Source organism: Emydura macquarii, unplaced genomic scaffold (assembly GCF_026122565.2).
Source record: "Emydura macquarii macquarii isolate MOO-44397 ecotype Brisbane River unplaced genomic scaffold, CSIRO-AGI_Emac_v2 contig_2897, whole genome shotgun sequence".
Taxonomy (NCBI): Eukaryota; Metazoa; Chordata; order Testudines; family Chelidae; genus Emydura; species Emydura macquarii.
Window position 1 is genome coordinate 40,564,025 of NW_027133034.1, and position 16,803 is coordinate 40,580,827.

At 40.7% G+C, this 16,803-nt stretch overlaps 1 protein-coding gene across 1 annotated transcript in view; it reads left to right on the forward strand.

Annotated features, from left to right (window-relative positions):
• Positions 1-16,803, forward strand: part of MEF2C (myocyte enhancer factor 2C) — a 143,150-nt gene that overhangs the window by 86,797 nt on the left and 39,550 nt on the right. Inside the window, exons 6-7 of the mRNA XM_067569123.1 lie at positions 12,495-12,638; positions 12,702-12,839. Coding sequence (XP_067425224.1) covers positions 12,495-12,638; positions 12,702-12,839 — 282 coding nt within the window. The remainder of the gene's footprint in view (positions 1-12,494; positions 12,639-12,701; positions 12,840-16,803) is intronic.

Sequence of the window (16,803 nt, forward strand, 5' to 3'; positions counted from 1 at the left end):
CAGTAGAGCTGTCTTTCTGCAGATTTAGCAAGACACTATTGCATTGGCCTATGCCCAACTTGTGTTGGGAATCTAGCTGAGGTACTTATATGGTCCACATTACCGTAGTTCCTTTCCATCTCATCATCTTTTAACTCTATCTCACAACTCACTTGTGCGGTAGGGAAGTGCTATTATCTACATTTTTAGAGATGGGGAATGGGGGGACAGATGGGACACAGAGGCTAAGGGCTAGACTCACAAGATAATGAAGGCATGGTAATGTTGAGTGTTGCCACACCTAACTTTTAAACACCTAGAATATCACTGGGATTCACAAAGCCTGGGTTAGGCACCTAGGCTCCCTATACAATGAGTGGAGGGAGAGAAAGAGAGAGGCACTTCAGAATGGGATTCACAAAAGCCAGCACACTAGACTGCTCCTTGCCTAAAATAGCCAGTGGGAAATGCCAAGGCAAGGCTGGAGGGAGGCACCTCCCTCTGCTTGGGATTCTCGGCTGCAAACACTCTCGGAGTTAGGCACCTACAGTGTTTTTTGCAAAAAGCTGGGGGAGAGGGAGAGGCAGCACTCCCTCCTAACTTTTAACCCAGTGGTTAAGGTATTCATCTGGGTTGTGGAAGACTTTGTTCAAGCCCCCTCACCAGGGGAGGAGGGGAAAGGAATTGAACAGGGCTCTGTAATATTCTGAGATGGGAGCTCCCTCAGTCTCTTCTGTTGACACTTTTGCACTGTGGGTTAAATAAAAGTCGTTGGGCCAGAGTGAGAGAGCAAAAAAAGCATGAAAGTGACTCTGTAGACTGGTGATTAGGGCACCCATGTGGCAGATCCAGGATTCAGTCCGTCTTCTCCAAAGACTCTCTTAATTATTTAGCCAAAGCAGAACAGCTTCAACAAGAGAGACTGAAAGCCTCCCTGCCCCCCAGTCAGAATGTTCCATAGCCCAGTGACTACAATACTCACCTGATCCCTGTTCATATCCCTTATTGCCCTCAGGCAGAGCAGGGACTTGCTCTCAGATCTCCCACATTCCAGGTGGGTGCCCTAACCTCTGGGGTAGAAGTTCTGAGGAAGGGAGCTTTGCCTCCTCCTCCATCCCAGCTGTTTTGTGTGCGTTCACAAATGGGGCTCGAGCCAATAAATGGCCTCTAAGCACAAGCACCGGTTCGGGCCCCACAGGAGAGCAAGGCATTCCTCTAGTTAGCTCTCATCTTCCACCAGTTCATGCTGCGCACTGGGGCTGAGGGCAGCAGCAGTGTGTGTGCACAGAGGCACAAACATAGGCGACAAGGGAACTTTTACTGCAAAGACTTAGGTACCAAGTGAGTTTAGGCACCTACAGGATTCAGCAGCAGTTAAATGGGGATTTTGTGAATCTTAGTGTGGCCCTGATTCTGGCATTGAGGCACCTATGTCCTTTTGTGAATGTAACTCTAAGTGACTTGGCCAAGCTCACACACAAAGTCCATAGGGAAAAAGGATTGAATTCAAGGTTTTTGAGGGTGAAGCTAGCACCCTAACCACTGGACCACCCATCATTCCAGCTTTAAAAGCTTATCTTTGTATCTATAAGAGCTAGAAACATTTTTTCAATGGAAGATTCTGCAGCAGTAGATGGCTTTTGTGAAGCTTCCTAAATTGGCCAAGAGGATTTTTCAAAATCTGGCCATAGGTTCTTTCTCTTCGCTGACACACTCCCTTGGAGAGGGGTTAACCTAAGTGAGAGCAGGGGGGCAGTTGCAGTATGTCATGTAAAGGAGTCATGCTGCTAGAAAGGAGTAGTGTGAAGGGGGCTAGATCTCTAGGATAACCATAAAATCGAAGAGCCGTACCCCATCTCCCTCCAGAGACCAACAACCCCTACTACCTCCCTACTTAATGAACATTTAGTTAAGAATCTTGCACATTTCAGCTTGCGGAGTTTCCAGCTGTATTGCGCCTCTCCTGTGGGATTTTCCATGGGAGAATATGATCCGGCTCATTGGTTTTAAAAGAAACAGTGCTAGTGAGCAGATGAATGCATGTCATGGTCTAGAGACTTTAATAGCTGTTTAAAGATAAGTTCTATTATATGCTAGAAACATTTGTGTGAAGTGTATTTAATGCACTTTATTAAATTAACTGAAAAATCTTAATAGATAACAGATCTTAAAACAGCTATGAAAGTCTCCATCTTCTCTCAGCCATCTGCTTACGTGCTTCCACAGTCAAAAACTGTGGACCAAATTCTCCCCGCACGTATGCAAATGGACACACTGAAATGAATGGGATGTACTTGTGTGTATCCTAAGGTCAGAACTTGACTCTGTCAGCAAACTGGCAAGTTGGTGGCTTAGTATTTCTTTGGTAACTAAGGCCTGGATCCCTCAAAGGGACTACCCAGGTGGATTCTTTCTAAGGTATCTCTTTAAGGTACCTTTCATTTGTAAGAAATCATTGTTTTAAAAAAGATAATATTGATTTGTACATTTTACAAATGGATGAAGCAATTATACGATTATAAAAATAAATGGCAGTTTTCCTTTGCATTTGAAAGGCACAGCTATTCAGAGGTGTTTGCTGCTTGTCATATCAGTAACATCTTTATTTAATACTCTGTAATTTGATCCACTGTAACATAAATTTGCAAATTCTTCAAAAGAGAAGTCTGTTCCTAACATTGATACAATCGTTATTTTCATGCAAGACCTCCAAGGAAAACCCAGGTGCTGCAGGAAGTGGTGTTGGTGTCTCAGTGGGTGGTATTTTCATTGCTGAGTCAGTACTGCACCAGTTCCCGAGCACACTGCTGCTAGAGGTGCTGTCTTTCAGATGAAATGCAAAACCAAAATGTTGTAGTCATCAAAGATTCCATGGCACTTTTGTTTCGCCCCAGTGTAAGGAAAATTTCATCTCTGGTGATTATAGTCTATCCTACAATTTCAGTTGGATACATTATTTCCTGTCTTGAAAACACAGTCGGATAGTGCTTTCTTACACAGGATGAGTATTATATTTCCACCCCAGAGGTGGTTGCATTTTAATAGATGGTGACGCAATCCCTTTACATACAGTTCTTAGAAGCACTGTGTAGGATCCTTTGGAATGATAGGTAATATATACATGCCAAATTAAATCTATACCATCTGTATGCAAATAAGTTCTCATGGACAAATATACTTTTATAAAATATGTGGTTTGGTTTTTTAGATTTTCTCAGTATCTTTCATATGGAATTGGGTATTAGAGATTCCAGTTTGTCATGAAAAACCATTCAGCTGTCTTTGAATGAAATAGTTCATTTTTTCTATGGTTATTTATATTTAGGCCTCCAAATTTCAGGTATTATATATGAAGTGTTAGTAACACAGATGTAATAGACTTTCAGTTATACTAAAGTAAATCTGGAGTAACTTCACTGAACTCAATACAGCTGCTTCAGATTTACTCTGGTGTAAAAGAGATCAGAATCCAGCCTCATGTTTCTCTTTTCTAATTTAGACAAAGTTGAAAATGTTGAAAGTGCTGCTCCAGCTTGAGGTTGGAGAACAATTATAGACAGAGAGACAAAAAAAAGATGGAGACAGAGAGTAACAATCAACTTGTTAATGATTGAAGTGTTTATTTTCCAAGGGCCTCATATACCCTAACAAAGCTGAGCTGACTCTGCTAAACAACTGTAATATTTTGCTTTCCTTTCATATATTCATGCTGTCATTGCAGTAAAACTTAAAAAAAAATAAAATTTTCTATACGCCACACAATATCCTATTCTATTTCAAATTGGGCTAACCATGGAGAATTATCATAACCGCATAACTAGATGAAGTTTACACAAAATCAGATATTTTTAATGAATTTTTACTTTGAGACCTGTATAAGCGTGAGCATTATTTAGAATAAGGGTGAAAAGAATAAAGGAAAGAATGGACCCAATTCTCTGTTCTGGCTGAGATGCATTTAGAGCAGGAACGAAGGCAGCGAGGGGGGCAAAGATAGCTTAAAGTATCACGTTTGTGCCTCCCAGTATTCTGAGCCTGGCCAGAGGTCTCCCTGGTCCCACTGTAAAGGTCTATGAGCAGTCAAGAATAGCCAGAGAGCATAATGATCCTCCTGGCACATCTGCTATGTCTGGGGCTCTGTGGGAAGCCACAGAGAGCCATTTGCAAGCTCTGTGCCAACTGGGGAGCTGGCTTAAGTTGGGGATATTCCACAGGAGAGTAGAGATCTTTAAAGTCCACCTTGGGGGAATAAAGAATTGGAGACTAAGTATTTATCACTACTTTGTTGTGTTAATTTTTGTTATTGAACTAAAGCACATGAAACATAGTCAGATCTATGGGCCAAATTCTGTCTAGGCATTGTACATAAGGACATATAAAAAGAGGAGGTGGGGCAGAATGGGAATGTGGATGTAGAGGTTTTCCTCCTTTAATCTGTTTTCCTGTATTCCCCCAAAACTTGCAGAGATGCTCCTCTACAAGTCCTCTCACAATAGCTGTGAAGCCTAGAATTTGGTTGTGTGAGCTCCAGATGGGCATATTGCTTGGACTGGTAACTATTCCACCCTCAACACACAAACATCCCAGATTACTCCTCCTCTATTTTCATAATGGAGCTGGCTTTGAAAGTGCACTTCATTTGTGTACACTATTTTTAAAATTGTGTTTACTTCATTGAAAAATAATTGGCTACTAACATCAAAAAATGAATTTGGTTTGTCCAAAATTAAATTGTCAACGAATACAAATATAAAAACCCCTGAAATATCATTTACATTGGCAGATGTCAGTAACAGTTCAATGAATACTGTGATCCTAGCTAAAACAATATCATAATGATACCAAGAAATCTCTACAGCATAAATTTAATTGCTCCACAACCTGAATATATACATTTCTTATTTAAAGAATACCAATGTTGTATGAAAATAAATACAGTATTTTTTATCGCCCCAACTTAGCACACTTTGGAAATAGTAAGTTTGGGAGCTAGTGCTGTATTATAGTAAGTGGAAGCTGTTTTGAGGATGGCGATTTGAAAAAAAAAAAAAAGTTTTGTCCTATGTGGATCTAGATGTGGACAAAAAGTTAAAATGTGCTGAGAGCTGGTATACACAGGGAGCATATACACAAAGTGTAACAGTTATGTTCTTACATCCTTTATCCAGATAAGAGCTGAAAATCATGACAATATTACAAGTACAAAAAGCAGACTACTGAAATCCACAGAGATTAGCAGCCCCAATCAGCAGAGACACGACAGAAACAGCCATCTATGGCCATGTTGCAGCACAGGCAGTTACGATTGGCTGTTGTCATTTGGCCTTTGCCAGATTAGACAACAGGTGCAGAGCCGCTGACAGGTGTGAATATCTAGGATGAGTAAAATTGCTGATGGCTAGTGATGTAGCCTCATGTCAGATTGTAAACTGCTGAGCTCTGACAGAATGAGAAGCCAACTCGCATGTTTTCAGATCACTTGTTGTGCTCTCTCTCTCTCTCTCCAGTTTCAGTGGCCCCAGATGAATTCCTGGGTGACTAAACTCAGATCCGAGCAGAGCCCAAGGATGTTATCTGTGTGTTCCGTCAAAGCCTGGGAAATGTGATCTTGTCAATTGAGAGTTAGTGTAAGAATTCTGAGCCAATTGCCTGGTAAATTTTTTTACAAGCTTTTATTGTATGACAAGAGCTCAGCTTGAAAGCTCAAATTAAGCTTGAAGGGCAAGGAAATACGTTACTTAAGAGCACAGAAATTATTCAGATTTAAAATGAATATCAAAATAATTTACAAATATAATAATCTAGAATATAAACATTGTGGATGCACTATGAAATAAACATAAACTTTGTTTGTCTGAGCATAGTGTATCTGGACATGATTTAGCAGAAATAATACAAAGGTTTATAACAATCTCCTCATGTGGTCTGTTTTTGTTTGCTTGTTGGATAATTCAAAAAGATACATGGTTTACTTTTGTTAAGATGAGATCCATGAATCTGATATATCCTTTTTTCTATAGTTTTTCATAAACCCAAAATTACTCAGCTTAATTTAAACCGATACTGAATAAAAAAGTGTTATGAGTGGATGAAAGTGAATAATGAGTGGAGTGTGTCTGGTCCCTGCTCGAATGTGCAGGGTACAAGGAGCCTTCCCCATCACTCACCCCCCATGGAAGGGCCAAATGCAATAGCAGTCCCTGAATGCAGGTTGGAGAGCAAAGACTGCTCCCTCCGAGGGCTGTCAAAGACACAAATCCCCTCTCAGAGAGCAAGGAGGAGGCAGTGGTGAGATCTGACTGATCTTCTATGAGAGACAGACAGACCTTTCTTACGCAAAGTGGGGCAGACACACTGGAAGCAGTGGTGGAGCTAATAAGGGCAGCAGTGTGGGCAATCCACCCCTCTTCCAGCAGGCTTCAGATGTATGTGTGGCATCGTTACAAGCATAATATGCAAATGGCAAAAGGAGATGTATGACATGAATTTTCACACAAGGCTGGAGAGCAAGCCAATCTCTTAAGCAATCCATGCTCCATGTTGCGACACCACTCACTCAAATTTGACCCAGCTTCCCCTAAATCATAGCAGAGGGGTGGCTGGGCCAACTCTGGATGGCTCTGCAAGTCCATGCACCAGGTCACAATGCCCAGGGAGGGAAGCTGGGCCCAGGGCTGCAGGACAGGAACCTCCACTGATGGGTGAATGTGGGGCAGACTTTCTCTCCAGCCCACCACCAATGAACCATGCCCTTTTTTTGCCCCCACGGTTATAAAATCTAGCTTCAACACCGACTGGAATGAGCAAGCTACACCATCCAAAAGATGTACATTCCCCTGCACTCCATGAACATGGACGAGGAATTGTCTCCTAGAATTCAGACCCTTCCATAGTTCCCCTGGGGCTTTGTGACTCTTCGTCACCTATAACATGGGCCAGTGCCTAAATGATACAACCTGGCTCAGGAAGATGAAATAATTCTGCCTTCCCTGTGCTATGTCATAACATCATGCTTCATTTTGGTTGGGTATTGTTTATTTGATTGGCACATTACAAGAACATGAATAGAACGGAGTCCACAGTACACCAAAAACATGTAGAAACTCCTGGTCTAGAGTAGCTTACAATCCAACGTGCATGTAGTTAAAAAGCAAAGAGGAAAAGATACCATTGGCAAGGTTCACCATATTATTTGGTTCCACAAAAAAATGTGATTAGAGGAGGTATGCAGAAGAGGAGAAGAGTAATCACTTGGCACATGAAAGTGGGAGGCAGTTCCAAGCGTAGGTGGTTGGCGTATTGTTCTGAAAAGAAAGCTTCTATGCATTAGTTTAAAAGAAGAGGACAGAGGATGTACATAAAGGACTAGACAATGGTTTGTCTTTGGCACGTAGGTGAAAATAACATAGTAAGAGTTTAATGTGTGGTTATTGAAATACAGCTGTATTTGCATAGCTCTGTAGCTTGTTTCGAAGAGAGCTTAAACCACACAAGCATTTTATAATTTATACCACAAAGGTAAGAAATGTTCCATTTTGGGTGTTTGTTACTCTTACTGTCATCTAATCTGCTCCAGACAAACAACTTTATACAATGTGCTATTTGATCCTCCTAAACATACAATTAAAATACATTAGTGCCAGCATAACAGTTTCTGTTGGTTATGAAATGAAAAAAAAAACCAAAAAAAAAACCCCCAAACCCTACAGTAATGGAACATAATATTTGAGATGTTAGTTGCACAGAAGTTGGGGAGTTCATATGGACAGTTCCCATAGCAACCTTAGCCCTTTGTCTTTGTGCTTATCATTTCACTAATGTCTTTCATTACACAATCGCACCACAAAATCGTAAGGCATCAAAAATGTCATCATACTGTACGTGAGCAAGGGGACTTGAATGAAGGTTGACTTCACTCTACATTTCTGGACTTTAAAGCTTCTGTTGCAATAGATGTTTTGATGAATCTAGCACATAGTTTAAGTATGTGTGTCCTGTTCTTTCCAGGGCCTCCATAAACGTAACTGGCCTTCTTGGAAGGACTGATGCAATAGGGCAGTTCAAAATATGAAAGCATTACAGCTGATTACTGTCTACCTATCCATCGGGAGCAGAAGGGGAGGCCAAACCACTTGTCACTGATAGCTTGAAGGTTTTCCACACCCGTATACAGGAAAGAGAGGGAAAATGGAGAGCACTCATGGTTTTGTTTTCAGTGTAATTTACCAGAACTACAACTGGGTGGGTAGTCATGGTTGGTAATGGGGGTATCAGATAGGGAGCACTGTGTGGGGTCCTTCCAGAATCTATCACAAGATTGGGAATTAGTAGGTTCTAAGGAAAGTGTCTGCTGGTCCAATAGTAGATTATTAGGTATTGGGACCAGAGCACATAACAGTGAAGCAAAGAAATCAAACTGGTATATTTTCTGTGTGGAAAATCTGAACTGTGTATTGAATAAAGTCAGGCTCCGTTACCTTTCAACCTTCTAGTAAGTTCCTATCTTTCATTTAAAGTGTTTTCTTTGCAATTTGAATAGTTGACATAGCAAGTGGTGATTGGCTCTTTCCAGAACGAATGTACTTGCAACCTCTCAAGCCCAAGAAGGCTGTGGATACTGGCTTCTCTATGAGAAGAAAAGGCAGTCCCCTGCAGAAGGGTAAAAGAAAACAAAAAGCAGAGCAAAGGAGAATTATGGAGCTGACTGAAGGGAGGAGAGATTCTGCAGATAAATCCACAACTCACTATTCTGGCCTTCTCATCTTCCCCTTCCAGCTAAATTAAATGCTATTGCAGAATCAGGAGAATCTTCCAGGTCTAGCAGGTCTTCTGGGTCTTGCTTTAAAGGCCTTTAGGTTGTAAAGACTATACATTGCCCTGGTAGAGTAAAATCTGGCTGGTAGTACAGTATTTTTTTAAACAGCTGTAAACTTGTAATGTAATGAAGGTAAAACTGTTTGTGCCACATTCACAGCTTGGTAGTTAGCACTATGTCAGCACTTCCCTTTTCAGAAGTTTATAGTGCAGGTTTTAGACTAAATTGTTGGCATATGAGATTTCAGCCAAGGAAGTTTTCCTTTAACAGTTTTGTTGCTAAAATGCCTTGGTTGCTTTTTGGGTTATTGGAATGCAAACTAAAAGATATGTTAATTGCTTGGAAAAAGTGGTGCTTCCGTAGCACAAAATGGCTTATTTTCTTTTTTAAAAATAACTATCATTTAGTTTGGGATTCTCTGTAATACAATCCAATCTACAATTGTTTAATTTCATCCTATAAAAATTCCCTAAATGGCCAGTAAACTTGTGCAAACTAGCTAATCTCCAGGATGATGTCATAGGACTGGCTATTTTCCAGGGTTTGAGGGAGGATACTAGGGTTTAATATGGTAGGAAAGAGGAAGGGTACCTGGCCACTGAAAGTCTGTGTCACGCCATGCCTCTGGCCTGCTGTGAGTTCCAGATGGCCCCAATTATCCCATTTTGAGAACCATCCTCCCACTTTCTTTTTGGTTTGTCTTTTCTCCCCCAGCTGCTGGGTTCGGCCCCCATACTCAGGTCAAGCAAGAGCAGAGACCAGGTGACAGACTGGAGACTGGGGAGGAGAAGCTGATAAGGAATCTAGAGCAGCTTTGCTCTTGGAGACTGGTTGAGAGATGCAGGAACTGGAGTCAGACAGGAGCTGATTGCCGTGAGGGGTTCCTCTTCCAGAGATCATGAGAGGTGTGGGCTGGTAGGAATACAGGGATAACGTGTTTTTGGAGATGAGAAGAGAGAAAATAAATCAGAGCAGGAAGGAGAGGAGGCCTAGCGCTGAGTACCTTGAGCATATGGGAGGGATGGTCAGGACCATCATGTTTGTCCTGAGCACCACAGTGCAGCAAGCTGAGGACAAGCATTCTCATTTGTGAGATCTGTGCCTCTAGCTGCAGCGGACTTACAGAAGTTTCTGTCACCTCACCACACACCAAGCCATCAGAACAGGCTTTCTGGTGGCTATCGACCTCGGGTGGCCTTGTCAGCCAAAGCTCCAGCCTAGCAGGCTAGGTTGCAATCCCGCCTACTCCTTCTACATCACAGGGCAGGATTTAGCCTTTACTCTATGAAAGACTAAAGTTTAATTTGCGGGGAGAAGAGGCAAGAAGAGTTTAATGATCTTTGTCCAACCCATTAGACCGAAAACTTGTGCATCGAGTGAACAGGGGTGAGAATTTGTGCCCACCACTGTTCAGTCAGTTGTGATGGCTACCATAATCCTGATGAAAAGAAATCTGCTTCCTTTCAAACGTTAATGTGTTCTCTAATGGTTTTATATTATATTATGAAAACAATTAAAATGATGATATTAGGCTGGAATCCACTCCCTCGCCAAAAACTGATGCAAGGCCCTCCATGCCAGTGACCCCACCCTTCCCCTGCCCCCTGCACTTTTACATTTAGAGGAGGTGATGGGGAGGAAGCAGAGCATTTCTGCATACCATAGACATGAGTGCCATGCCGACTTTGAGCAAGCCAGCATGGAGAGGATGTTGGGGATAAGCTGGGGAGGGAACACTGGTCTGAGCACAGATCCAATCACATGAAACCCCGCAATGGGCACAGGAGGGGTAGTGAACATTTTTCTAGATTGTGATTGGAACAGCAGCGGGGGAGAGGCTGGATTATAGTCCCAAAGCCTGCTTGTATATTAAGGGTGGAATCTTGTCCCACGCACTGAGAATTAGTTCCTTTCACAAAGAGCCTGAACCCAAGTCCCTTGAAGTCCATGGGGGTCTTTCCATGACTTATATGGGCTTTGAATCAGGTCCAGAATCTGTTCACTTAGGCTTTGTGTGTGGAGATTGGAATTTCACACTTCATGAAAAAAATTCTCCTGTTTTATATGAAGAGCAGAGTCAAGACTTACTATTCCACCCGGAGTAGTTCACCCTTCGTGTTTCTAGTTGCTTATATTAAACACAGCAAACAACTAACATTTCAGTTTTTAGTCAGTCCTTTGCCTTCCCATTGGCATGGCTCAATGATAAGTTACTGGTTTGATAGAACTGGAAATGGCAGTAGGTCTCTGCTAAAATGCAACACAAGAACTCTGACCTTCTAAGACTTGTAATATAATTATTATGAGAACCAAAATATAAAATAATGATCAATTCTAATAGCTGAGGGAGATACAAAAGGTAATAATGCACTGAGTCACTGCCATAGTCAAAAAGACCTGGGGATTCTGACTGTTCCGGCTGGAGCAGAGAGCTCTAGTAAGATGCAGGTACTCTGAGAAACCAAAGAGAACAGTTGCAGCTGCAGTGAACTTCCTCTCCTGATCACACGGGACAAATTCAGCCCGTTAGGGATATGAGAATATCATGTGACTTGTCACCTCATCCCACCCCAAAGAATTCAGGCTTAAAAGCAAAATGCACCACAAGTAGCTGCCTTATAATGTTTGTGGATATCCAAATGGAAGATGTTTGCAAACTTTGCTCTAGGGACTGTTGAAGCAAAATTTGAGCAAACCTATGAAGGTTGGTTATGTATACTCTTGCTGTTGTAATTCACACGTTTTGTTCTGACATATTTTCAACTTAATCTGGTAGGAGACTCTTCCCTGATGATCCGTCCCGGTTGACCATTTAACAAAAAATGTTTGAGGCAAGGCATTTGTGCTAAATTGTTAGCTGCTGACTTGGTCGTGTAATTTTTTGATAGCTTTTGTCTCCATTACTTACTTGTTGATGATGTTCAGGGTTGTGAAGGTTGCCTGGAGCTGCTGAACCTTCAACTCATCTGTTTTGACTTTTCATTCAGCATCTGTTTTAACAATGTATTGTCTTGTATATTAAATTTCAACACATCATATCTGTGACACTGTAACTAGAGTCAACAAAAAGCAAACACAATGCCTAGAAGCTCTTAATCAGAGCCGCATCAGCAATGTCCTCCTCCCCCTTGTCCTATCAAGAGTAAGGAGTGGCAGGGCATCATTAGTGTCATCCTTTATGTCAAATTCAAATCAAGGATTTAATTTAAATACTCTTCCTTTTGACAAGATCAGAGATTCCTAATCCATGTGCAATGTTTGCATTTCTTCCTCCTGTTCATTTAGAATAGAGGAAACACTGCAGTACTCCAGTTTAAATGCACTCTTGTTTTGATGTCTGTAGTCATAAATTTGAAATGCATAAATATGTTATGTGTTGAAACGAATTGCACACTGAACATCTTAAACGTTTAACATTATCAGTTACAGTGGAAAGTATGTACTGTAGCATAGGACGCTTTATCAGATGGCTTACTTCCATAGTTTATTGACTGATTCTGATTTCAGAAGGTTGTCTGTTTGCCACTGGCAGAGGGAGTGGAGCCCTATAATGTTGGCCTGGTGGATCTGTATTCACTTTCTTTTCTTAATGTAAAATGTAGCAGCCTTGAGCCGCTGGGCAGTTTGCTGAATTATAACATCCCTTAATTTCTCTTGCAGCCTGTGTCAAGGTTTGAACTTTCGAAATTATGTATTTCAGACATTGAGAAAGAAAGGACTTAATGGGTGTGACAGTCCAGACCCCGATGCAGACGATTCAGTAGGTCACAGCCCTGAGTCTGAGGACAAGTACAGGAAAATTAATGAAGATATTGATCTAATGATCAGCAGGCAAAGATTGTGTGTAAGTACTCTGAACTCCCTTTCATTTTTTTTTTACGTTTTGATATTTCTCTGAACCTGGCAGGCATTGAACAAGAAAGAAAACAAAGGCTGTGAAAGCCCCGATCCTGACTCCTCTTACGCTCTCACCCCACGCACTGAAGAAAAATACAAAAAAATTAATGAAGAATTTGATAATATGATCAAGAGCCATAAAATACCTGTAAGTACCAAAGGTTAGATGGCTGTCTGCTGATAACTGCTGCAGTAACATACCTTAACCCTTTCAGTTCTGGATTCTTATTGAAAGCATTTCAGCTAAAACCAGGCTTTAAGACCCTCCCATAGACTCAAATACAAAAAAATCACAAATACATTTTTTCTCGAACTCTCTGCATTTGACACATAAGCAAAGTCTCCTATAGGTGAAACCTACAGAAGGAAGTGAAATATACATATATACAATATATTCACTTGATTTACAGAACTGTTTACCACACCATTTGCCCAAATTATATCTAGTAAATAACGATGGAAATCTTCCTTTGTGGACAGGCTAACAAACCCACAGAATACTTTCTGTGGTGATATAGAAAAAATTATGTAGAACTGAAATTCTTTTATATATAGCAGTTAATGTATTTTGTACATGTCACTTCAGTTCTTAAAAGCCTTAACGCTAAATTCAGTTACAGCACTGAAGGGTTACAGCTAATTGCTCGCTGCAGAGAAACAGCCTGCATGAGAGCCTAATGGTAGGACTCAGACATGTTTGTGTGCTGGGGTGATTTTACAGTTTTATCAGAGGATTTGCTTTGACCTCATCAGCATTTCTTTTGATGCTTTAACATGAGCTAAATTTTGTTTTAACCAAGTCAAAATTTCTAACAGTCAGTCCTATGCCTTGCCAGATACTTAAGAGAAATAACTCTGCATGTGCTATTTTGTTTGCATACACATACAGAAGAAAAGTACTGTTACTGTTTAATAATGTTACATTTGTGATACAAACTGACAACAGCTAAGAAATTCAAGGTGAAATCCAACACATCTTGTATAAGAAAGAGAAACAAGCTTTATAAGCAGAATAAAAGAGCATTTAACTTCTCTTACAGCCACATTTTCAGCCAGTTTCAAGTAAGCATCTGAATTTGCACGTCAGTATTTGCACACACAGTTGATTGCACCTCCAGAAGTGAGCATGCAGCCATCATGCATGTGCAAAACCCAAATGTGTACATGCAAATTGGATGGTTGGATACAAATAGCTTTTTATGCTTCAAAGTCATAGACCTCTTTTGCAGTCACAATCCATTGCACATTCACAAGTTGATGTCCAAACTGGAAAGACATTTGTCCTTAAGAATGTTCCGATTCTTCTTTCACAACTTAAATGTTGTTTCAGCTAGCTTTTGGATAAAGAATCTTTCATATGAGTTAATGAAAACTTGATTGAGCAATTTCTGGTGTGTCTGATAAAAATTGTGTTTTGGCAAATCTGTGGAAAATAAATATTTATCCAAGAGACTGGAATAGCTTTAAATTGGACAAATATTCATTCAGAACCCATTGTTAAAAATGCTTAACATGTATGCAACATTTAATTGAGTACATATGCACTTATATTTCCATCCCTCCACCCCCACCTTCCTACTTCCTCTCCTCTGTCTAATTCTGTTTGTCAACAACAGAGCTTTGAAACTGCCATCATGATTCTGCTAAATCAAGACTTGACACTTTTTGGTAAAGAGATGGCTGTAACTTCTAGTGAGTCAGTTATTAATTCAAACTCCAGTCCTTTACCAGGTAAAAATCCTTCCTGTTGCAGTCCCTTTCCACATTCAGATGATAGATACTGGCTTATCAAACCCCCAAGTGACAGAGGCCTTGATCAAACAGGATTTGATTCCAGAAACCAAAATCCTTTAAGTAATTCATTCCTCATGTAAAGAACTGGGTTTCACATGCTCTTCCAGAGGCTGTGATTTTATATACCACTTGGTTTTGTTCTTCCAAAACACCATGTCTCCATAGCTGTTTAAACTCTTGAAACCCTAAAGAACTCACTCTTGGCTAGAAGTCAATCCTGGCCACTTTTTTAACTCTCTAAAAGATTAGGCAACAGTGTGTTTTAGGGAGACTAAGGGAAATCCTCACTAAAGCAGGTAAAAAACCAGGACAAAATTTCCTCACAAAAATGTTGTCTTTTTTTCATCAAAATTCAAAATTTTGAAGAAAATTTTTACCACCAGTTCTCCTCCTGCGTTATAGTCTCAGCTCTGCCATTGACTCTTTCTTTGGCTTAACTTCTTTCTGAGACAGTTTCCTAAACTGTATGTTGGATATAATATTACTCACCTACCTCTCAGGGATGTTGGGAGGTGCAATTTATTAATTTTTGTGAAATGGTATTGAGATGCTTTGAAGAAAGGCGCTATAGAATCACAAGTGTTACCATGACTATATGTATAGGGCAGGAGTCTGACACGACCTGATGTGGATGCCTAGGAGGAAGACCCTTAAGGAGTCTCACTCCCCCCCTGCACACACTACACAAAGATCTGTTACAGTTGCAGTTCTGTGAGCCCAAGAATGGTTCCCTCTATGCACACCAGGGACACCCCCTCGCAACAAAGGCTGTGGTTTGTTTCATGGTTCAATTCTCACTCTCCACGCTGGTCTGCAGAGCAGGACCAGCATGCAGGAGGTGCATCCTCTGAAACAGAATAGCAGCAGACAATCTTTCTTTGTGCAGTGGGAAGTGCCATCCCTCCCACTGTAAGCCAATGTCTCATAGGCCTGATGAAGCTCATAGCTAGTCCATAAGAGATGTATAAATATAAGGCCAGATCCTCAGCTGCTGTAAATCAGCATAGCTCCAGTGAAGTCAATGGAGCTCCAGCAATTTCCATCAATTGAGGAAGTGACCTACAAAAGGCAGCAAGGAAGGTGGGAAAAGGCGCAAAATGGAAAGAAAAAAAAGTGAAAACAAGTTAAACCATTTAATCATGACTTAGAAAAATGTAAGGCAAAAGTTAGGCCTGCTCTTGGACTTGTAATTAACCAAAAAATACTGCAGGTGAAAAGAAACTTCGCTTTTCCTCTTAATAAAAAAGGCCAATAAAGTTTCTACAGAATATTTCAGGGGTAAGTATTTATATGATAATTATGCATTTATTTGTAGTTATTAGAAGAATGCTGAAAGCATATGGGACAGAAATAGTCCACTAGAAAGCAGCTATGAATCTTTCTCTGAATGTGTGTAGTTGTAAGTCCTGGTTGAAATTGGCAAAAAACAGAGAAATTTAGCAGAAAAAATTGTCCCCCTAATTTTTCAGGCATTTTGAGTTCTCAAAATCTGCTTTCCACATCGTTTCACAGACCAGCTTGCGAAATTCACTTCGCACTTGTTGTGTGATTTCACTCATTTGAAATTTCACATCAAATTAACCCACTAGTCCTCTGTGCCAATTTGATTGTGGAAAGAAGACAGGGCAAGGTAGAGCAACATGCAAAAAGTCACACACATGCTTGTTGTATATGTATGTCATGTGCATAGATGCACATCAGCTCAGCCTGTGCTAGAGATACCATGGAGTGTTTTCACCCTTCTTTCACCTCCAGAGGTAGTGTGGGGATCTGTACCAGGTCCTGCACACATCATTTGAGGAAATTTGTGACTGTAAACAGAAGTTTTAGGCCGAACAAGAGAAGCAAATTTGTAGCTGCTTGTTATTGATTCTGCAGTGTGGTATTATACAGCCAGCCTTGTTGCCCATGAAGATCCCACAGTATACCCAACTCATTACTGATTTTTATGTCCCATACATTTTGACTGCAAAAGGAATAAAACATAATTCCAGCATTAACATGGCCAAACTGCATATAAAAGCACTGAGTAAACCAACCTAACCACAGCCAAACTGCATGCAAAGTGTGCTATAAACTAGCCCTACTGTTCAAACTATGTATAAAAGCATGCTAAGACAGCCACAATATGTACATCCAGTAATGAGGGATATGAATCTAAGAATGCCTTTGGAGAACTACAAAAGATGCCCTAATAATTGTGTTGGCAATGCTCATGCGTTTCAGTAATAATTAGTCTGTACAGTAGTATTGTTGCAGTCGTAATAGCAGCAGTCAGGATTGGGACCCCATTGTGCAGAACAGAGACAATCCCTGCC